We start from the raw sequence: 24226 nt of genomic DNA on the forward strand, positions 1-24226 counted from the left end.
TATGTACCTTTCTCCACTGTACAGGCCAAATTCCCATGAGCAAAACTAATAAATTACTAGGAAGAGGATATCAGGGCTGAAACTTTAGATAATTCCCTTGAAAGACCTCCTCAAGGCTGGAATTATTTGCAATGTAACAGAATACTATTCAATAATCATTTTAGGGAGCCAGAGGAAGAAAACTGAGCTGAGACCCCAGCTGGCACTGGTAAAGGGGGACACGGTTATGCCCTTGATAACACTCCCCAGAAGGGCTCGGGATCTGCCCGGCCTCACAGGCTAGCAGATCCTACCAGGAGAGCACCCATCTCTAGCCGGGGGAGATGCAGATGCCTACAGGTCTAACAAAACTTGCCCCTCAGGTCCCCCACGGCACGGTGGCTGACACTGTCGCCATGGCTCCTGACGACAAGTAGCCCCACCTCAAAACACATTGACTCAATGCCACAGAAAATACACAGCACATGGGCTGGTTAGCATTTTCAGATGTCATCTCTGTTTCTTATTTACGACTCAAGATGCAGCTGAGTCCCAGATTAGTCTCTAGGGTAGCAGAGGAAGCCCAGACTGGCGAGCAGGAGGCACAGGTTCTAATCCGCCATCAAGCTTGAGTTTGTCATGTGATCACAATGGCCTTTAATCTCACTGACCCTCAACTTTTTAATCTGTGAAATGCATCTTAATAAATAAATAATTTTAACCTGTGTTTTGGTCCAGACAAGCTCCAAAACTGTTCTAGTTACTGGTACCTATGATTATAGAAAACTAAATTCTCCGTGTTGTTATTATCAGTGCCATTCATGAGCCAGAGTGAGTTGGTGAATTTCATTAAGGACAGAGAGGAAATGTCACACAGAGGATATTTTATTATTTACTTGGATTCTGATACCAGCCCATCTTAATGCCCACATCACAATGGTCTCGTGGTATCCCCTTCAACATAATAAGATAAATAACTGGTTGATAAATGCCATTTAGTCATGACTTAGTTAACCTGGCAGTCAGGTTAATTTAAGGAAGGGTTTCTCAGCCGTGGCCTTACTGACATTTGGGGTAGATAGGTCTTTGTTGTGAGGGACCATCCTGTGAATCATAGGGTGTGTGGCAGCATCTCCAGGCTGTACCTGTTGGGCACCAGCAGTGCCCTGCTCCAAGTTGTGACAACCAAAAATGTCTCCAGATATTGCCAAATGTCCCTAAGGGGGCAAAATCACCTTGGTTGAGAACCGCTGGATTAAGCCCTGGTAAAAAGTCCCAGTCAAAGTCCAGGTTAACTTCATACCTTTAATGTGCTGCAATCTAAAATGCTAGTTAGCCCCAGGGCACCTGCAGTATCTACTTCAGTCTGGTCAGAGCACTCCAACCTTGATCTGAAATCTCACTAGAAACAGCCCATTTAACCTGTAACGTCTCAGTACCTCCTGGCAATGGAATCTACTCAACTTCAAGCTTTTTGGAAATGGGCAGTATTGTCTTTGCATTTCTGACTGTGCATAGAGCAAATGCTCAATAAATGTATGTCGAAAGCATGAGCAGCTTCTCCCCAGATACCAGGGGAGTCCAGAATGAGGAGCTGCCATGCTCAGCTGGTCGTTCTGCATGATCCTTATTCTACAGGGGAAATGAAGCAAGCGTTTGCCAGTTGGAGGAGTAGAAGGAATCTTTGGGAGGGAGACTGCTGTTACCCTAGCTGAAGTGGAGCCAGGTTAAAACCCGCCTCTGGTTAGAAAAGTGTCATGGAACATTTAATGATCTGCCTTCGTGCATCCGAGCCAGTGCTGGGCACATCAACCGTGCTACCCAAGAGCACATTAGAGTGGAAGATTAAGTTACTTTAAGTCTTCTGTATTCCTAAATGGGCATGTATTTTGGCAACATGTGATGTGGAATTCTCAGATGTGCATCTGATGTGTTATTCTCCCTAAAATGATAACCTCACTCTTTTTCCTAATGTGCTTAAAGAGTATGACTTTAAATTGCATTTGAAATGTCTCAGTTAGTTGTCCTGACAATCGTCCTCTCTCAAAATAAATAGACTCCACCTATATCTGTAGCTAGAGATGCAATAACATAATTTATTGTTCTGAAATGATCACAATTTACTAAACATGAGGATGTTTGCATCTTACCTGGGTAGTTACTTTTGTTTAGAAGGAAATCAACTAAGTTGATGCTACACCCTGCCTTCCAGCCCCACCTCTGCACTTCACTGGGGGTGTCTCCATTTAAAAATAGAGGTCTTCCCAACAAATCTATTTGTGTGTCCCAGTGGCAAGTGCTTTGGAAGTACCATGCCTTATTAGCACTCGGTAAAAATTTCTCTGTTGTGGTATCCTTTTGAGAATATACTTAATTAATTGACAACTGATTATACAGAGATCAGAATTCTGAGACCAAAACTAAGTGAAGACCAGTGGAATGGAAAGACAATGCATTCAGAGGGCTTCCATTCCTACATGTGAAACCAAGGCCCAGAATTAGATAATTTGGTAACTGTTACTTCATAAGGTAGATTAATATAGTAATTACTACTGCTGTGATCAGCATGGATGGTGAATACACAGTCCTGGAGTTACTGACTTTTATTCTGTGATACACTATCTTTGAGTGAAAAACAGAGACTAGTTTAAAATTTTTAAATATGGGATGATAGAAGAAAGAGATTTAAAAGAATGAGGACCTGCCCCCTTTCCATTCACTTTCCCTCTGTCCAGTCTTCCATCCAAGAACACCAAGGGAAGCAATGTTGTATGTATTTTCTTTTGCTGGAATCTGACTCAAAGACTTTGTTTTCCCTCAGGGAAAAGAGTTGGGGTTGGTTGCAGAAGAGTATAACATTTGTCTCTTTGTTAGTATACAATGAATTTTAGTACATCTCTCTCCTACTTTCAGAAAGGATTTTAAGCTACTAAATAATACAAATCAATGCAGTGCATTAAAAAAAAAAAAGTCCTCCTCTAAATAGCAAATTTTACCCCTCCTCCCCCTGTAATAAATTGAGTGTCTGACCAGACAGTTGTCCTCTTTGGCAAAGCATGCAGTGTGTGGTGTCCCACCCAGGAAGCTTAATAATGATATACTTCCCATAGTGAATGGGTTTTGGAAGGAAATCAAAGGATACGTCAGAGCAGAAGAAAAGAAAGAAAGGGAAAAAAGTAGCAGGCACTGAAATGGTACCAAGACAAACAATCTATCTCCTACTTTTAAAAGATTCTCGCTTGAAGGGCTTGGTCCCGTGCGTTAGTCAGAGCAGTGGTGAACTCACTCACTGTGAACATGTTGGAGAAGATGTTTCAGTTCATGCCAGAGCTGCAACATCTGCCTGGCAAAAGCAACAGTCTAAATGCGGATGACCCTTCCCCTGGTCAGCCAGGCTTCGTTTATGTGAAGACCACCACCCCAAACAGGCTCCTTAAATATGCTGCCATTCTGGAAGTCAGTCTGGCTGCTGGGGAGAATGGGTCACAGAACTGGGAAAACAAATCCCCATTGCTTGATCTGCCATCACTATTTCCACTTGGTTTGGTAGTTGACACGTTTGGTTAACCATTTTGTTAGCTTCTGGTTAACCACACATGGTTTGCAAACCTTACAGAAGTGGGATAATTTCTATATATAATAATTATTCATATATAAAACAACCATACAGAACGCAGTTTCTTCCTTTTCTGCCACACCAAATCCAAACTCTCTCTTGCTGGCATATGGTAAAAGGAGAAAACCACTTGATAATACATTTTGGTGATGAATTTATCTGGAAACTAAGGTGGAGTGGACAATTCTTTTAAAAAGGGAATTGAGCTTGTTTTGAGCTTGGAATACTTTGACTCAATCTTGTGTCCACTTCCCTTTTACCATGATTCTCTGACTTATCACTGTAAGTTAATAAATGCAAATATCAGAGCCCTTGGGAAGAGCATGTTCTCCACCTCCCACTAGAGCTGACTTGCTTGCTTTCTTGCTACTCTCCTCTATGTCTTCTTCCCTTCCTCGGTCCTTTTGCTTCTTGCCTTCCTTCGTCCTTCCCACCATGGTCTTTATTATCCACCATCTTCTAACCAGAAGCTGTCAGGCTGCACCACAAAAACAACATCAGAGTCAGATCCCTTCCCTGCCCTGGCTTCCAAGCAGGTGACTTAACATTTCTTCACAGGAGTTTCTTACATTTCCAAAATGTGGGGAATGATCTTCATTACCTACTTCCGAAGTTTAATATCTGCAAAGCGCTTTTCTCTCTCTAGAAGGAAGGTACTGATTTAGGGCAAGTTACTATGTTATTGTCAGTCCCTGGTGAGCAGTTGCTTAAGAGAAATTTGGAGACAGAAAAGAAATTGCTTGAGCTGGAAAAGAAGACAGATCGTGAAAATGATATCTTAAGCTTGTTAGAAAATAAATTCTTAGGCCATTTTCAATTAATAAATCAACCAGAAAGCTTTCTATTTGGCAGTTTTAGAATGGTACTCAGTTTGGACAATGTGATTTAAAGAGATGTTTCCACATTCCCCACCCCACCGCCCCCATTACTTGTATTGTAGGCAGTAAAATAGTAGATTTAGATCTCTGGTTCATTGAATTGTACACCATGGAGACAATAGAAATGTAGAGGTAAAAAGCTTAGCAAGGACCTGTAATTCCACTCTCAAAAATGTGCCAAGTTTTTCATGTATTCTGTAGGTCATGCATCCTGACACAAAAAAGGGAAAACTTCAGAGGAAACTTTGAAGCTAGGAAAGAGCATAGAATACTTGATATTCTTCAGTCCCTGGTTATTAATGGAACTGTGTACATGCATGTGAGAACCAACATAATTTGGAAACATATCAGCTTAGAAAGAAGTGGACTCACTTCTCAGTTGGAAATGCTTTGGCACCATCATCTCCTTGGGCATAATTCAAATGCTCTCCTAAGCGTAACTTTCTGTACACACACAAGTGGCCAGATTCTTTATGTGTTATAAATGGCTCCTCTTGGAAATGCAGGAGGAAAAAATGCAGACATGCAGGGAAAAAAGAATTTGTGTTGAGCACAGCTTCATTCTCGCTGGTGTGGTTTGCCTAAAATACTAAAGATGGTACACTGATAGAAGCTTTTGCTAATGATGATGCTTCTTCTCTGGAGTCTCCTGCAGGTTTCTCCTGGTCCACCCTACTCAGTCACACCAAGTACTTTACAAGTGGCATCATAGATTCTTGATGTGCTCATAGCTCAGGGACTATTTATAAATGTGCTGTTTGTGTTGTCAAAGGGCTGCTGAGTTGAGCACCATATAACCCAGACCATTCCCTGGCAGACCTGGATCTTTTCTTGAGCAGGACAGTACAACCATCACAGCAAGTTGATTTGGCTATTGGTTGAGCGACTTTGGACCACCAACACTCACAAAACCCCAAAAAAGAAGTTGAGTAGCCCTTAAAAATCAGTTTATTACGGCCTCGTTCTCTCTGTCCCCACCCCCACCTTCCTACCCCCTCGCCTTCTCCCATATCAGTGTTGCACACTTTGGGGAATTTGGGCAGGGGTCAGGTCCAGAGGCAAAGGAGAGCATGGGAACCAGAATATACCATTGCCATTTTACCAAGGAGAAAACCAGAACTGGTCACACTAGAGCATGCTAGATAGACTTGGATATAGATACCAAGGGGCAGGACAACTTATACTTCATACAGTCTGCTGCCTGTAGAGAGGAACCCCTGGTGACTTCTTACGTTAATAAGTTCGAGCCCCTTTGCCAGACACCTTATGCACACATCTTGCCATCTCCCAACAACTGGAATAAAGCTGGAAGAGGACAATATAGAACAGCTGACTTGGACAAGTCTCCTCAGGACCAGGCTGAGATGTGAAGAAGACCTTTCTTCCAATCCCGAGGGCCTGTTAGTCAGACTTTGAGGTTCAGAAGTTTGCTGAGAGATGTCCTCTGGGGATAGAGTGGGTCAGGGGTGGCAGGACCTACTGAAGATAGCTGCCCTCAGAAGGGTGTGGGGACTGGATGGAACTGCTGGAGGCCTGGGGTTGTGATGGCGACTGGCTGCGCCACCCAAACAGCATGCTGCCAAGACCTGGACCTCCTCCCTCAGGCGGTAAGTGGCGCTGGTCGTCATGAGGGTCACCAAGGACTGCTGTGCTTCAGAAAGAGTACTATTTAGGTAGCTGAGGTTGACCACTGTCCATCTTGCTTGGGATTATGGGAGGTGTAGCAGTGAGAAGAAATCCTTTCCTCACTATTCCTTGCATTGCTTTTTGCCAAATAATTAGGTCTTCCCATTCAGGAAAGGTCCTAGGATGCACATGTGGAGTGAAATTTGCTGTGGGAACTTGAACTCTGAATTTCCTGACTTCTGTGCAATTAAAATCCCAAACTTAATGTTGCATTAGCATGGATTTTCCATAGTGAGTTTTAAATGAAAAGTTCTATGTTTCATATGTATTTTTCTAACATATGTTCTTGCCTATGTTTCTGATTAAAAGCTCGTCCAAAATAAAATAACAAAGGATTACTTTTTTCCAATAGGACTTTCTTCTTCTATAAACGTTGGAAATAAGCCCTCACCTAAAATTACCCAGCCTTGCAGGTGCTGGGTTTTTAGGGGTGAATAGTGTTTGCTAGCAAGACAAAGGGCATTATTCTCCCTGCAACCACCACCTAAAGGTGTTCTTTCTGTGGAGAAAATTATAGGCCAGCGCTTCAAAGACATTCCATGGTTAGGCACCACTCCTGGAGACTTGCAGGCAGGCCGTCGGCAGGCAGGCAATCAACAAATATTTATTCTAAGCCCACTGTGTATTCAGCACCTTTAAAATTGCCAGAGAAACCAGCCAGGAGGATATAATATCTACTAGGACCAAATTAGTACCCAAAGTCATCCCTGAATGCCTAAGGAACCTGGTGCCCTCTAATATGCAACACCTCACTTGGGAGTGAGGATGTTGATAGAATAAGAAATGAGACCCAAGAAAGGTTTTTAACTGAAGCTGATACTTGACAGGTGTCCTCACCCTCAGTTCTTCCTTTCAGATCTCCCTCAGCAGACACCCAGTCCCCATTCCCTACACACACACACACACACACACACACACACACACACACACACGCACACTGCTGCCACCATCACCACCACCACCACTTCTCCCAGAAATTGAATCTGACTGGTTGAACAATTCATCCAATTTTTAAAAAAATAATGAACACTTTTCAGAAATAGGCAAACATGCCAAGATAATGTAAATACAAGGATGTTCATCAAAGTGTTTTTATAGAGGGGAAAAATGGTAAAAGCTTGTACAGCCATCAGTTGAGAATTGGGATACTCCTATAGAGAACATCCAACACTTACCAGGTGTGAGGTTGAGATTTGCAGGGGATGCAGAGAACATGCACCTGCATGGTGCCAAACCATGACCTGTGCAGAGGTGAACAGGCCTCTCACTCTCTTGCACTAAATTCTCTAATCTAGTTTTATTGATGCAGCTGAAAGTCACGTAATAATGCTTTACAAGGTCACATGAAATCTCTGTAGCCTCTGATATTCCGCTAAGCTGCCTTTGGACCATACTGGGGTTTTTTGCGTTCTGTTTGGTTTTGTTTTTGTTAAACAAGCATAAGCTGTTACAATAAGATGATCCTCATGAAATTCCTCTTATTAGATTCCTTGCTGCTAGTCTGCCAAGATCTTTTTGGATACTGATTCTTCCAATGTATTTAACACCCTTTACTAGCTTTGTATCATACACAGTTGATGGCTATGACCTCTGCATTTTCTCTTTAGTTCTAGGCCAGCTAGAAGATGATAGAGATGTAGGGAAAAGACGGTGTCAATGTCTTGCAGAGAGGCCAAATTCCCTAAGACATAGACTAAAAGCCTGGCATTGACTGTAGCCATTATAGGGGAAAATATCTTTTTGGCTTTTATTGTTCACAATACAGTGTTTCTCTTAAGGTGTCATCATAATGAACATTAGTAATTCTCAAATGAAGTCAAGAGTTTCTATCAGCAGTCTGCTGAAAGATAAGATTTTTATTTTGCTTTATTTTCTTAAAATATTTTTTAATTGGCATAAAATACATGTGACATAAAATTACTTACTGTGAAGCGTGCATTTCAGTGGCATTTAGGACATTCAAAGTGTTGTGCAACTACCACCTTTATCTAGGTCCAAAACATTTCTATCACCCAAAAGGAAACCCTGTACCCATTAAGCAGTCTCTCCTCATTCTCCCCTTCCCCATCCCCACAACCACTAATCTGTTTTCTGTCTCTATGGATTTACCTATTCTAGATGTTTCATATAAACAGAATCATACAATATGTGACTTCCTGTGTCTGGCTCCTTTCATTTGATATAATGTTTCTGAGATTGGTTCACATTGCAGCATATATCAATACTTTATTCCTTTTTATGGATGAAAAATATTCTACTATGCTTAATTTTGAATTATAAGAATCTGAGGTGAATATATTTTCATGCTAGTAAAAAGTAGTTTTTTAATACCTCATTTTCTTTTTTTTAATCAAAAGCTGGTATTACCCTTTGCCCACAAAACAACTCCACCCTGTTCCACTAATTATTCTGTGTATCCTTCTGGCCTATACAGTTTCTTATCCCATTACATATCCCCGTGTCACAGAGGAAGAATTTGAAGCTCAAGATGACCACCCAGGCTAGAGGCAGGCTTTTTTAAACAAGACTTCTCACTCCAAATCTTCTGTTCTTCTGAAGTCCTCTGAAACAATCACTTTTCTTTCTCTATTTTAGACATTCATTCAACGCATTTCTCCAATAGATTTCTACTCTTAGCAAACATCAACTCAGATCATTCCTCTGATGGAACAGAGAGCTTAGGATCCTGCCCTCATGTGTAAGGTAGATTAAGGCACAAAGAACCAGGTGGTTTACTTATCTAAGGACCAAAAGCTGTCTTATGGTAGAATTAAGACTAGCTCCTGCTCTCAGAAAAGCAGTTTGTTCTGAAATTCACTAAAATGTATGACATCTTAAAATGCTCACCATCCTGGTTAATTATTAAAGTCAGCCACTGAGTCAAAGAGATGCAGGGAAGTAGTATTTGAAATAAAATAATTCTGTACTTGGGCATTTATTAATTTCTTCATTTAACAAAAACAAAATGAAGACTTGCTCTTAACAGAGCTGTAATTAATATATCAGTTAGGTATTAATATGAAAAAGACTGGCAAGGAAATCATGAATATTTGTCTCTGAGGTTTGTTTGGCTTGTTAACCACCACAATTTTACACACCACCTAACACTTAAGTCTGCTTTACCTTACTTTAGAAGTCATCCCTACAAGTGGAAAATGGGAAAGTGAAATCATATGCCATTCTCTTTTCCTTGCTTATATTAGAACTGCTGAAATACCACTCTTCTGAGGTACCATTCTTATTTGTGAGATTTCCTAGCATCAGTTTCCAGTATGCCAGAGTATTGATTTATAATACAATTCCTTTGTTTGTTTGTTTTTTTACTTTAGATTATTTTTAATATCTTCAGAGTTAATACTTTTTGATGACAACATGACTAAGAGTATGAATACTTTTTCTTCTTGATCTTAGCAACCTTCCCTTCCCAGGTAATTTTCCTTCCAACCTGGTAACCTTATTGGAAATTTTATTACCAACCCAAAATCTAAAGCAGAATACTTAAATTGTGAAATCATCAGAGCTGAGTTACATTATAAACTTTTGAAAGGAGCATATTTATTCCAAGTGAATAAGCAGGTATGATTTTAGGTAAATGTTGTAATGGTGATGCTGACATAAATGTGGATTTGGGGATCCACTATGCTATCCAAGTTATATGATTTTTCTCAATGGACATTCTGAAGCCCAGATGTGAATGTGGGCATTAAAACTATTTCTACATTGGCAAAATAAAGCTCAAAGTTTATGTAACTGTCCCATAGCACCATGTTACAGCTCTCTTTCTGCCCACCCCTATCTCTCCTCAAGTTTGGGAAGCATTTTGGGATCCAAACTGGCCATGAAGAGTCATAAAACTCAGTGGACAAACATCAGTTATTTTTACTAAATCAGAGACAATTTCAAAAATGCTCGATACAGTAATCATTGATATTGTAAGCACTGCTCCAGTGGAGGCATCCAGTCTCACACCACTGACCCTTTGAACCATTCAAGAAGCCTGTGTTGACCACCTCGTCTGATCGACTATGGGGGGAGAAAGAAAGAAGAAATTACATTTATAGCAATGCCTTGGGGTGGCCACGCATGGCAATTATTTTGTATTGGAAAGGAAGTACAGATATGGATTTTGTCCTGTCTTTTATAGACAGCCCCTTGCGGCCACTCAGCAACGCTACATTTTGATATTACCACATTCTTTTCTGGAACAAAACCCAACAGCCATTTTTAATGAAAACCTTTCTAGAAAGAATGCTCCAACCTTCCCTACCCCCACCCAACTGAATTTCAAATAATGTTTAGTCCAGCTTGGCTTTCAGAATCTGTAAAGCATAAGCAATCAGCCTCGCTGAAGATAGAGGAGAAATGTTTTTACAGTTCCACAAATGTTTCTAATTGGCAAGTGAGTTATTAATGGGAGATAAATTGCCTGCAGTGGGTGTGGGTGGGTGTGCCATGAGTGCATGTGCTCACTCAGGCCTACATACATACACCCACATGGCAGTAATGACATGAGCTTGTACCTGGGCTTCACCCAGTGTGCGTGCGATGCAAAACTGAGCTAAGCTGGAGATGAAAGAGAGGCCCTCATGGCAGGGGCCATGCACAGTATGGGACGAGATGGACAGCTGGTTTCTTACCGGGACTCAGATCTCAGGCAGCAGGCCCACTGTCCCATCGGTACCAGTGAACAAGGAGCTTGTAAAATACACAGACCGAATGAAAATGACCCCTATTGACTGAAACCAGCTGTGTTGGGCCTCTCGCTGCCTCTCCTGATTTGCTCTCTCAAATAAATGGATGTGGTAGAGGACGATAGAAAGTAAACAGAATCATTTTTTCTTTCTTGCAGTCACACCTCAGTAATAGCCCTGGCTTTTATAGCTGAAAAATATATGTTTATTTGCTCATTAATTTCCCTCTCTCTCCCTTGCCTTTTTTTGGCATTGGGTAGAATGTTATTTAAAACAAGACACAGTTCAGCTTCAGAAAGAAAAATCATTCTGCAGAATACAGCTTGGACTCATTTACTGGCCATTTGTCATCCCTAAGAGAGTGGGGTACAAATACCTATATTTGGTATATTTTAATGATTTACAGTGCAATGACTCTTGTTGGATACAGGGAAGCAGTAGGCTCTTTAGGATTGAGAAGTGCTCTGAACTATTTAGATATGACATGGAGAATATTAAATGGCGTATGCAGAGCAGCCTCATCATCATTTATCTTCACTGCTTTCCTTCGAAGGTGACAGTGACTGGTGTTTGGAGGGTGGACTCAACCGAAAGGCCTGAGATTCTCTAAGGGGTGCTTGAAAGTCTTAATTTCTGCACTTAAGTGTGTATTTTTTCTCTTCAGTGCTTTGAAGAAGCTTTGGTTTTATGTGTTACCTTTTCTTCAGGTAGTGGGCAGATGGCGATGTGCCTAACACAGTGCCCAGCACATAATAGATGCTCAATAAATATTTGTTAAGTGAATAGTTAAATGGAATGTTATAAGCCTTACTAGTATTATTGTCTTGGCATGAAACATGCAAGAAGAGACTTGAGGCAATCAGGTAATTTCCCTTAACAGTACAAGCTAATTATTTGAGAGATGAAAATCTGGTGCATAGAATCCACTTGCTTCTTATTAAAGGTGGAAAAGTTGTTTGTAGCACTGAAGGGATAACATAGTCACCCACTCCTAAACGGCATTTCAATTTTCCATGCCACTCATTCAGGGATAGTATATCCAGATGAAGTTTATGTGCATTCTTTTTGCTTATTTATGGTTTTTTTTTATGCTATCATTTTTTAGAGGGCAGGAAGGGTATAAAGCAGGGAGCTCATTTGATAGGACTTTAATAGCCCATCTGCCTGCCTGACTTTTGTAGTAGACTCTGCTGATCTGTGCTGACTGATAAGATCATCCTCCCACATAAATACCACCTGCAGTGATCTAAGATGAAAATGCCTCATTCTCATCACAAACCTCAGAACATTTCTTTCTTTCTTTCTTTTTCTTCCTTCCTTTTTCTTTATTTCATTCATTCTTTCATTCAAAACATTTGAGTTCAGTGGCTGAGTATGTACCAGGCACTGTGCTAAAACTGAATTTAACACTGAGCAAATCCACCATGGTTCCTGCTCTCATGAAGCTTATAATTTGGGTTATTAATTGAATAATCATACTAAAAATCGTTTCTACAAACTGAATTTTAAAAAGAGGAAGATGATTATTCTGGGCCCATGTAGCAACAGGAATTGATTTAGAACAGGTCTCCCAGAAGACCAGGGAGATTTTTACTAAGGAGGAGCCTGGAGCTGAGAGCTCAAGAACGCCAAGAGAAAGGCAAAGAGCATTCCAGACAAGACTCTCAATTGTGCAGGCCTGCCTGGGAAAACCAAGGCTGATGGGAAGGCAGGGCGCCCCCACTGCAGTGCCTATGCATAAGCTCTACCAGGGACTTGGACCTTCATATTCTGAACATTAGAAAGACAGAGAAGGGTCATCAACCCAAGGAAGTGGGGGCAAAGAGAAAGGACAGGTGGACTTATGCAGACCTGTGTGTTGGGAAAATTTAAGGATTCGGTCTTCTCAAATACCAACGAGGTGATTAGGCTGAGCCCCCATGATCCTTTGCTGCAGTTGAGCTTCCAGGAAATTCTTACCGTCCACCCTTCCCTCTGGCAAATTTCAGAAAGAGTGTGTCTGACTCTCCAATTTTGTGCAGGGTAACAGTGTGCTGGACCCTGCAGCAATGGCATCGTGTTTGCCATTTTTTTCTAGGTCCTTCTCTTTCTATTTTCTTTTCCTTTCCATGATGGGTAGGTGGCAGAACACAGTTTACTCCTGTTTTCAGCAAAGTGTGGCCTTCTGTTACCGTTTCTTCTGGTAGAGAACCATCTGTTACCATCTCTCCTAGGCTCTGGGGATAACATGCCTCTACTCCCTCCCAGCAGTGTGAGCCTGGCACATGGCTTAGCCTCTCTTTTGAGCCTTAACAGTGGTTCTGAGAACTAGGTGAGTTAATACTTGTAAAATATAAATGAGGAATGGCACTTAGAGAGTGCTCAATCAATGCAGGCTATTGTTATTAGCTATTTTTATTGATAGAGGATGGTATTGAAGATATATTGCTAAAGTGAAAAAAAGCAAGCTATGAAACCATATATCATAAAAAGGGCTTGCACAGATGTACTCTTATCAATGCTAAGGGTATGTCTGAGGATTCACGGTGGTTACACCTGAGGAATGGGACTGGAGCCTACAGGGAGAAGGGTGGGCAGATGACTTTTACTTTGACACCTCATATTCTTGTAGTAGATTTTACTATGAAGCTATATATTTTTATAATAATGAAACTACAAAGAATAGTCCAGAAAGTCCATCAATACTGTCTAACATGTCACTTTTAAAAATGATTTTGATATGATCTTTTTTCATAATTTTCTTTATCCTTGGGTTTGGAGATAACATTTAGAAAGTTTTCTTGGGGTAAAGAAACATGTACCAGCAATTCATTCCATTTTCACTTCTTTTCTTATGTTATATTCAAATAAGAGTTTTAAAAATAACATTTTATTCTGATCCCACTGTTATGATATTGTTCTACTTATTCCTTCATCTCTTCATACACATATAGAGAATTGTCTGGAATGCTGTCCACCCACCAAATATAAACAAACCATTTGGTTCATTTATTGCTGACTTTGTTGTACTTGTAAAAAGCAATGCTTAAATTTTTTATAATGTGCATTTTTATAAAAACAATGAAATCACTTCTAAAAACTGAAGACGAGGCATATTAGCACTTTTCTGCTTAACAGTAAACACAACACCTAGCCTCTGATCTTTTTGAGGGATTCCAGAAGCTTAACTTTTTCAGGATTCTCATGGTAAAGGTTAGGAGCTGTTTGCTCAAAACAGGAGGCAAGTGGGTTCAGTGATACTAAATTAAGACGTAGGAAATGTTTTCAGTGATTATTTAATATTAAGATATAGTTTGCCAAAGTCTCCTCCCCCAACTTTTTTTTTTTTTTTACAAATAGGGGCTCTTTATGTTTTACTAAAGATGTTGATGAATTGAATTGGTATTTATCAAAAGTTTACTCTAACTGCTTGAGAATCCTTAGTTTCAGCATTTAAACACAACACCTCTTTTTCACAGTGATTACACACCACTGTTATCAATCAGATAAGTACACAAATGAGGAGAGAACTTTGGGTCCCCTGCTAAATACTTCATGAAGCCAATGTGAGCTTGCCAGCTACACTGTCACCTCTGCAGGAGATTCATTTCCACTGAATAACTGTATTATATAGTACTTAGCACATTGTGCCCTCAGGACATAATGATAATTATCTGTGTACAAGAAAAAACAATTTTGAAGAAACTGCAACGGAGCTGATTATCAACTGATTTTTTTAAATCAGAGACAGCAAATGATGGCCTGTGGACCAAATCTGGCCTGCTGCCTGCCTAATTTTGCACAGTGTGTGAGCTAAAAATTGTTTTTACAATTTTAAATGGTGGGAAAAATCAAAAACAGAATAGCATTTCTTGTCACGCAAAAATCATATGCAATTCCAACATCCTGTCCCTAAGTAAAGTTGTATTGAAACACAGCAGCTCATTTATTTACATATCACCTGTACATGCCTTTGCACTGAAAGGGCAGAGTTGAGTAGTTGTGACAGAGACCATAAGGCATAGAATGATGAAAATAATTTACTATCTGATGCTATAGATAAAGTTTGCCAACCTGCTCTTTAGATCCCTGTTGAAGTTCTTTGTGTGTGTATCTGTTTGTTAATGATAGTGCTTTTGTATTAGAAATATTCCTGTCGATGTGGCCACCAAAGAAGCTGTAGAAGTGCAATACTCCCTATTCTTCTACTTTGCCTCACTTCCTTCCCAAAGTCAGAAGAAAGTTATTGTTTGAGAAAATTAAATTATAGGGAGAGATTATGAGAAATAGCATGGTAACCTATGGAAAAGACTACACATTGCCTCCAAAATGTATGGATTACTAATCTAATTTGAAGTCCTAAAATAGCATTAGTACTGTGTGTTCCTGTATTCTAAACTTTGAGGCTGTTTGCTTTATGTGTCCAAGAAATCTTCTGAGAGACAAAAATCGTTTATTCTTGTGACCCTTACAAAACACAGTGCCACATCAGATGAGCCCTGTGTTTAGTGGCATTACTGTATTGAATGCTTTTATTTAGTTTATACTTGCATTCAGCTGTCAATAGGGTATGATGAAACATTACATAGTAGGAAATACCCTGTAGTTGATTGTCTAAATCTTGATGGGGTATCTACCCTCTCATTTGCTGTGACAGTTGAATTAATTAACATTCCTGGCTGACATTGACCTCCTACTACAATAATATATATGAAAATTTGAAAACTAACATAAAAGCCATACTATTACCAGTAAAAATAAATGCTAACAGTAGTATCATAAAATATTATGGAGTTCAAAATATGAGTCATTTTTATTCAAAATCCCTGTTCTGTACAGGACTGACCTCAGTTGTCCCCTCTCCTTCTGTTCTGCTTCAGAGGCTGAAGGCCGCGCTGACTCACCACCCTGCTGCCATGTCCAATGGAAATATGAACACCATGGGCCACATGATGGAAATGATGGGCTCCCGGCAGGACCAGACGCCGCACCATCACATGCACTCACACCCCCATCAGCACCCGACACTGCCAACCCACCATCCCTACCCTCACCAGCACCAGCACCCCACACACCACCCCCATCCACAGCCCCACCACCAGCAGAACCACCCACATCACCACTCGCACGCCCACCTTCACGCACACCCAGCACATCACCAGACCTCGCCGCACCCACCCCTGCACTCCGGCAACCAAGCACAGGTGAGACCCTTTCCATCATCTCTTCCCCCTTCTTAATAATGGTCAAGCTCTAATGTGGGGGTCATTGACAAGCCAAGTGTTCTCTCTGACACCTTGGGGAGTTCTGTTCATTCCTAGAAGGTAACAGTTACCCATAAGACCCTGACAGATAAGACCCTGCCTATAAATAATACGGTAAATTTCAGCTCTAGTCTCTAAGGGCAAATGTAAACTTCCAGTTCTCCAAAATGTATTTCTGGAGTGTGTTACAAAGTTCACCCTAAGACCGTAATACCAATAGAAGCACTAGAAAGAATTTAAGCATGTGAACATGTGAATAAAAAATAAGAAAAATAAGTTAACTCTAACTGCAGTCCTAGCTGCAGTGCTTTATAACATCAGAGACTCAGTTTTGTCACCTGTAAAATGGCGATTAAATACAATGGGCAATCTTCTGAGTAACAGTAAATGTTAAAAATCTAAAGAGTAACGATTCCAGACAAAGAGGCCTGGTGATGGATGTTAGGGCATAAGGTGCTGTGTAAATGGTGAAGAAAGGTGACTCATCCCACCCAATGTGAAATGCGTTGGAGGGAGCAGACAGAGCCAAGTTCTGCAGATGATCAGTTCAACAGAAGGGCCAAATCCCAGAGGTGGAGAGTCACCAGGAATGGCTAGAAAAAAAGCCAGCATTTAGACTCATTTGAAAGAGGGTTGGGGGACCAGGCAGACGTTATGTCACCCAACCCAAAAAGAGAGGCAGGTCCCTGTAACCAACTAAATTTTTAGTGAGTAGATGAAGGGCATGTCTAAGGGGATGGCTAGCCCTAGACTCTGTATCTTCAAGTAGGATGACCTTTGTCAGTCCCTCCACCCATTCCACACTGCCAGGTTCCAACCAGCTGGCTCAGAATGGTGTTGGAAGCTTGGGATCGCCAAAGAACCCTTATTCACTGTCACCTCCATCTGCCTCTGTACCTCATACCAGGCAGCTTTTTGAGCTCTGGAACCCCATTTTCTAACATATCCCAAACCTGGAGAGCCATTCACGAAATGGGTCATCTACAAGCAACTCTCTAATCTATTCAGTAGATAAACTTATTTATTAAGTAAACTTACTTTTGCAGAGGTCCTAAGATGTATTTTATATTGCAAGTAAGAGTCCAGGCTTTGGAGCAAGAAAAATTTCTTTTCCCACCTTAGTTGCTGTGAGACTGTGGTTGATCAGTTAGCTTCCCTAAGCCTCAGTTTTCCCATCTGCAAAATGGGGTAAAGATAGACTACACTCATAATCTCTTAGGAGTATTAAATAAGAGAATGCCTGTATAGCCCTTAGCACAATTTTCAATACACATTAGCCATGATGAATTCCAAACCAAAGTAATGTGACAGAAATTTAGCAAGTAGTTTAGCAATAAAATTCTATCCAAAACATCTGAACAAATAGATCCATGTGTCCTTATTTTTTAAGGAAAAGGGCAGTATCACATTTTGGTTGCCTTTGTAGACAAGTTACTTCACTGACAAGCTTAATACTTCTTGAATATAAAAACCATTCATTAACTAATTACAAGTGAGCCAGTCGCCCTCCATTTCAAGTAAGTGGTCAATTGTATATGCAATTAGCTAATTGCTATTATAATTAGCTGCACAAACAGTTGCTTTTTTAGCTTATACTAAAAAGAGTCCAGGTTTGACTTGGTAAAATTTGGACAGATCATTTAGACCATACTCAAAATTTCACTCTTAAATTGTATTAACTTGACTGATTACCAAGAACTTATCTTGTTGCTTAACTGTATGATTATTAGAATAATAGGAATAGAAGTTTATTAAAGTCCCTCCAACTCTGAGATTCTAAGATGATTTGGAATAAATTCTGTCTTTTTGAAATCACAATTCATTATTTTTTACCCCAAATTTCAGACTGTCTATGCCAGCAGAATTCTATCTTAAAAATAAAGGGTAAGAAGCAATAATTACCAGGGACACCAATTCTGGTTGTAGGGTTGCATTTGCAATTTCTTCTATCATCGAATGATTCTCTTGCATATAAGGATGTCATTTCAGAGTTCTTGAGTCACTCCTCGGACACTAGGAATTTCTCTTAACCAAACCACACCTTGAGCCCTGAACCTGGAGTGATCCTGAAACCACCACATAACTTACTCCTTTGGGTGAAGGTGCAGGAAAGTTTCAGGGAATACAGGCTGGTTGAAGTTAGGGTAGGAGGACAGTATTGAAAGAGAGGTACTTGGAATGGAGGTTAAAACCCAGTTTTGCTTACTTGAGAGTCTTGTCTAGGGCTGGCAATTAGAGATCGCTAATTCACAAAAAGCAATGTAAAGGCAAAAACAGCCAGGGTAGCATGTTCCCCCTTAAAGCTTTGTTTTGCAGTAGTTAGCTCAGAAGTAGCATCTGAAACAAGTGCTAACGTTTGCCAGGAGCAAGGGTTACATCTTCAGTAGCCACTCTGATGAGTAAGGCTGTAGACAATTAACTTATTTTGCTATTCCTCTGTGATTGGGAGGAAAGGAATTACCAATAAACAGTTTTAGAAAATGCCTTTGCTTTAAATAAAGGTACTGAGATGCAGTCCAATCTCAAGCCTGAGCCTGATTCTTTTACAGTTAGTCATATACAGTTTGATAGAGTTAGGATGAAACTACATCACTGTCAGTCAGCTGGTGTCAGCCGGCAGCCATTAGCAGTGCCTGTACAGTCATTCTGATTGATTTCTATCCTAGGATTGGAATGTGGTTGAAAAGGTTGCTGGGCTTCATTTTTAAAACTTTTTGCCTATTATTTCTACAAGTTAAATGTCGCTTGTAAAACAACTTTATAGGTACTACAGCCATAAGCCTGAGTGACTGAGAAACAAGAGGAAACCAGAAAAAACACCCTTTATTAAGAATGAAAAAAAGGGAAGGAGTGAAGTGCACTGAGGAAAGCATTAGGTGTCCAGACACATAAAGTGTCAGTCGTAGAAGTGTCACTAGGTGCTGTGTGTCTGCCTCAGGAAGGGAAATAAAAGCTGTAGGTGTGGAAGTTCTACAAAAACTTCTATGTAGCCGAGCCCCACACAGGCCTTACAAGGAATCCGCAAGCTTAGTAAACCTTTCTAATAAAGCGCTCTGCCCCTCCAAGGATTTCCTTAGCTGAAAGTGCGTGGTGACGTGCAGCCGTCCCTCCTCACTGCTCAGGCGCACAGCCCCGCTCAGCGCTTCTTCTTGGTCATCGATCGTGTCCTTTCAGAGGCGCTGCTTCCCAGTCACCTAGGAAAGCCTCCTGTAACTCCTGTCTGAGAGCTCTGAGGAGCAGGCAGACCCACCTGAAGTGTGCAAGTCCAGCTAGTCCTTTGCATTAAGAACTGTGAAATCGTGAAAATAGGATTTCAGCTGCTTTCCCGGCTTCCCGAGGCTCTTTTGACAGGAGTCCCAGTAGCGGTCATGTCCCAGCGGTGTGTTCCATGAACACGGTTTGAATAAAAAGAGCTCACAGCCCGCCCAGAAGGAGTTTTCTGCAGATGACGGAAGACTCATCACGATTGTGACAGTAACCCTTGACCTCTCTGTTTTCATCAGTAGCCATACTTTGGCACTTTAAATAACATTTTTAACATCTGAAGGAGAAACAAATATTTCCTTTGCCATGATTGAGCCAAATTCCTGTGAGGGAAGAATCCATTTGACTCTCTTTTCACCAGTCATTCCTGTGTCTTGCCAAAGTATCACAGGAAATAGTTCAGTGATGCCTTTTCTTTTCATGAGTGTGGCTTCATTGTTTACTTCATTCTTAGAAAACAAGTTTGATGTCATTGCTGAAGCAACTGACTCTCTGTGCTTTGCATTTCAACACCAGCTTGGGTTTCTTCCCGCACCCTACATGTTCCTTCCTTATCCTGGTTTCCTCCCCTCGTTCCCAGCAGGTTTCACCAGCCACACAACAGATGCAGCCAACCCAGACGATACAGCCGCCCCAGCCCGCAGGGGGGCGCCGGCGAAGGGTGGTGGATGAGGATCCCGACGAGAGGCGGCGGAAATTTCTGGAACGGAACCGGGCAGCCGCCACCCGCTGCAGACAGAAGAGGAAGGTCTGGGTGATGTCACTGGAAAAGAAAGCAGAAGAACTCACCCAGACAAACATGCAGCTTCAGGTGCAGGCCGCTGTCTCTCAGGACTCAAAGGCCCTGTGTACAGTTGGCATTTCCTGTCCCAGCAGGCTCTTGTTGACCTAAGCAGTCATACCACACGTTAGCCCACAGAGCAACTGCAGTCTTACTCCTCAGACTGTATTAATGTCTACAAAACAGAATAACTTCAGTTTTAAATCAACCTGCCTGCAAAGCTCTGAAGAGGAAGAACCTGACAGGCAGAGCTTTACGGTCAGGAGGATAGGCTTTGGGCAGAGATTCAAACTCCTGTTCAACAATTACGTGTTGTGTTTAACCTCTATGGCTCTCAGTTTCTTCATCTATAAAATGGGAATAATAACCCCATAGAGTTGTTGGGAGGAAAGCAGTTTGCTTAGCACATAATAAATCTTCAACTGAAAGGCAGCTCATTATATTCACTGGAGAGGGGGTTGCCTTGATGTATGCTAGATTATCTATATTTTTGTTTATGGAGGAAAGGAAGGTTTATGGTTATTATTTTGCTCCATAAGGAAAGACATGTTTCCATTTCATTTTCAACTCACCAAGATTTGAATCTTGATTTTTTGCTTTTTGTGGGTGGCTCAGATGGGGACATTGTGTATCAAGGCCACCTCTAGGAGTATTTGAGAAAAGGGGAGCAAAACTGCAGTACCCAGGGCTTCTCCAGCAGACTGTACAAATGATGCAGTTCAAGGCATTTGTTCTAATGCAAAAAGGAGTGCACTGTTCACCAGGAGGAAAAAAGCAACTAAATAGCTAGGTGACAGGCAGTCCAAGGATGGATGTAAGAGCTGTGGATCATAATCCAGTGCTGCCAGGAGCAGAGAAATGGCTGAAGAGTGGAGGGAAGAGGGGGAAAGATTGCCCAGAACAGGAAGAATCTGCACCTCAGTAGTTCATAGGTCATCTTCCCTTTCTCCCACCTGGTTCTCTGTGCATCCTTAGAAAGGGGCAATTAGGGTGCCAAACCCCTAAAGCCTTTGCATATTCAATTCCATTAAGTGGAAGTGGCTTTGGGGCATCCAGGGTACAAATTGAAAATATACAAAGAAAGTTTGGGGAATACAAGGACTGAAAATTGTTTTTTATGGATGTTCACTTTTTCCCCTAAATTTATTATTCTTTTTGTGATAGACATGAGAAACATGGGAAACAGATATAGCAGACATGGAGGAAATAAGATAGTAATTCCTCCCACTAGCTTATCTGCTACGTGAAAGAGGGGGCTGCGTCTTCTTACCATCTCTCCCCACCACCTACCCCATTTCTAGTATGGTACCCAGCTAGAATGGTGAGTTCCCAAGTGTGCACACTCAGTATCTGTTTTTGAAATAAATGAGTGAGTTCCCCATCTTTGGAGTGTCCAAGAACTGGCTGTTTGGCCACTTGGCAGGGGTATATCTGAAGGGAGTCAAGCCACAGTGGGATGGGGATGGCTGGACTCAAACGCCTCAAAAGTCACTCCAATTTGAAAGTCTATAATTCTAGAATCTGGCAGGCACAGTAGTTACTTGAGAAGCTTTTAGGTAGAACATGAATTAGCATTTTTAATAGTAATCATATTTTTATTTTTGAATCATTTTAAATCATTTAAAAATGAGTTAATTTGTACAAACATATTAAGTAAAGAAAAACTCTGGTATAGGTGGACCTAACAAACATTACAGCAGTGGTTCTGCAGTGACTGGAGTGTGGGAATCCCTGGAATTTGCTCTCAGTTCTGAAGTCTGCAAGAGGACAATGAAAACGTGCAGGTTTTCTCAATCTTGGCACTGTGGACTTTTGGGCTCAGTAATTCTTTGTTGTGTCCTATTCATTTACATATTTAGAAGTACCCTTGACCTTTATCTACTAGATATCTGTAGCACCCTCTACTCCACCCCCAAGTTGTGACAACCAAAAAGTCCCAGACATTGCCAAATGTCCCCTGTGGGGGCAAAATCTACAAGATATTTAGATACCTAAATAACTAAAAAAAAAAAATCCTATTGGGGCCACTCAACAGGCATCCATATGTTTGGTCATTAAAGCCAAGAAAGGGACAGTCTGTGACAATTATTGGTTTGTTCCAGCCACTGCTTTCCCCAGAGGGACAGAAACCACATCTGTTCCATGCTTTCTGTGATGTGTGTGCCCTGCATTATGCCTCATGATGCTGGAGAGGATATGCAGATTCTGCTACCTTTGAATGACCCTTTCCCTCTCACTGGACCTTTGTCAAAAGAAAAAGGTGTCTCTTGAGGCTGGGCCAATGAGCCAAATTTTAAGTAAACAGAAGTGGAAGGTGCTAAGCAAACAAACTCCAGCCAAACGGAATATCCAAGGTCTGGATGGCCAGCTGCCACTTTTGAGATGTTTTCCAGCATAGAACCTTCTAGTTAGGCTGCAGAGTTTCAGATTGGAAAAAATCAGACCTAAGAAAACAAAGTCAAACTCCCAGACTTCATTTCCTCGTCTCACAACAAATCTCTGCCCAAGAGGTCGACACAGGTATAGGAATTAAGGGAAATATTAGAAACCACCCTATGGGACATTTTATATAGGAAGGAACTGAGAGGCTCAGGGGACATGAGGAGTCTTCCAGTAGTCACAGGAGGACCTAAGCAAGTCTTCTGTTGACCTAACCCACTGCTCTGATCTTTTATTCTAGAAGTTCCTAAACGTAAGGAATCCACATTCTTTTCATGAATATGGTGGCTAAGATCAGCTCTAAATTCATCAACTGCTAATATGGTGCTCAGTGGATGGTTCTTGTTCAGTAGATGATATGGAAATCATCTGGTCACTTGTAGAAATAATTGCTTTTCTTTTTTAGTGCAAAGACACATGGCCCAAGTCGCCGCTGAAATTTTAGACACCCGAGCCCAGGTTTGGGACTTGGCAAGAGAAGAGGCCAGATGGGAACTGCTGCTTTACAAAGTGAAAGTCCTTTGTTGTAGAATGAACCAAACCTGGCCTCAGCCAATCTACAAAAAACGCAGAGGAGGGGCCATATTGCAGGGCCCATTTTGATAATGATTTTTTTGGCACAGACTCCTCCTTTGCATCAGAAAGCTTTCTGGGCTTATCATATTAATAAAACGACATTTCCCAAAGCCAAAAACTGCAAATGTAGCTATTAGGGACTTTTTAGAATGCTTGTTTAAAGTATGTTATTATAGTATTAAACATCTCTATAGGGGTGCTACTTCATCCCAAGGCAACCTTATGGGTTTAAAAACAGATTAATCCAGCCACAGGGCATAAATCTGCAAAGAAGTAAAAAGCTAACCTTTTCAAACAATATGGCTTCTCTCTCACTTACCAACTTTACATTTCCCTGTATGGCCCCAGAAGATGACTGGTTAGCCAGAGACGGGTAAGATTCCTCAAGGGAGGAACAACCTAAGACAGGCACAGTCGCAGGGGGGCCATCAGGTGAGAAATTGGGGATCAACAGAGGTGAGGCTTAGAACCTCACCCCCCCTGTTCTGAGAGAAATCTTCTGCATCCGTGGATGTTTTATTGCCCTTGTCTAGCTTGGATTAACACATAGTCTACAGGCACACACCTGATCATCTACATTTGCTCTCTTACAACACTAAACTATGTTTTCTACCTTTATCTTGCATCTACCTACCACTTCAGCATTTTATTAAAAATAATAATAATAATAATAAAGGGAGAAATGTGGGATCCACATATAAATCAAGTATAAAAATCAAACAAATATTCATATTTGACCTGATTGTTTATAGTTCATAATGCATGAGCAAAACCGAAGGTTTCTGTGATGGCTGCCCTTGTACTGTTCACCATGTAAGAACTTATTCACTATGTAAGAATTTGTTCACCATGTAAGAACTTGTTCATTATGCTTCAGAAGATTGGAGACTGACGAGAATTAGGTTTGGGGTGGATTAATGATTGTGCATTGAGCATTGACTCCCCTATACAGAATTTTATTGTTGTTAACAACCATTTGATCAATAAATATGAGAGATGCCCTCTCAAAAAAAAAACAAAAAACAAAAAAAACAGATTAATCCAACTGCATCCACCCCCTTATGGTCCCCATT

The 24226-nt window shown here is 41.0% G+C and overlaps 1 protein-coding gene across 4 annotated transcripts in view; it reads left to right on the forward strand.

Annotated features, from left to right (window-relative positions):
- The window catches only part of CREB5 (cAMP responsive element binding protein 5), a 385945-nt gene that overhangs the window by 350551 nt on the left and 11168 nt on the right, over window positions 1-24226 (forward strand). For 3 of the 4 annotated variants that reach the window (XM_036897402.2, XM_057504611.1, XM_057504613.1), the window contains 2 exons: window positions 15710-16033; window positions 19938-20168. In XM_036897402.2, coding sequence (XP_036753297.2) covers window positions 15710-16033; window positions 19938-20168 — 555 coding nt within the window. The remainder of the gene's footprint in view (window positions 1-15709; window positions 16034-19937; window positions 20169-24226) is intronic. The other variant, XM_057504612.1, reaches the window with a different exon arrangement.

Source organism: Manis pentadactyla, chromosome 7 (genome assembly GCF_030020395.1).
Source record: "Manis pentadactyla isolate mManPen7 chromosome 7, mManPen7.hap1, whole genome shotgun sequence".
Lineage (NCBI taxonomy): Eukaryota > Metazoa > Chordata > Mammalia > Pholidota > Manidae > Manis > Manis pentadactyla.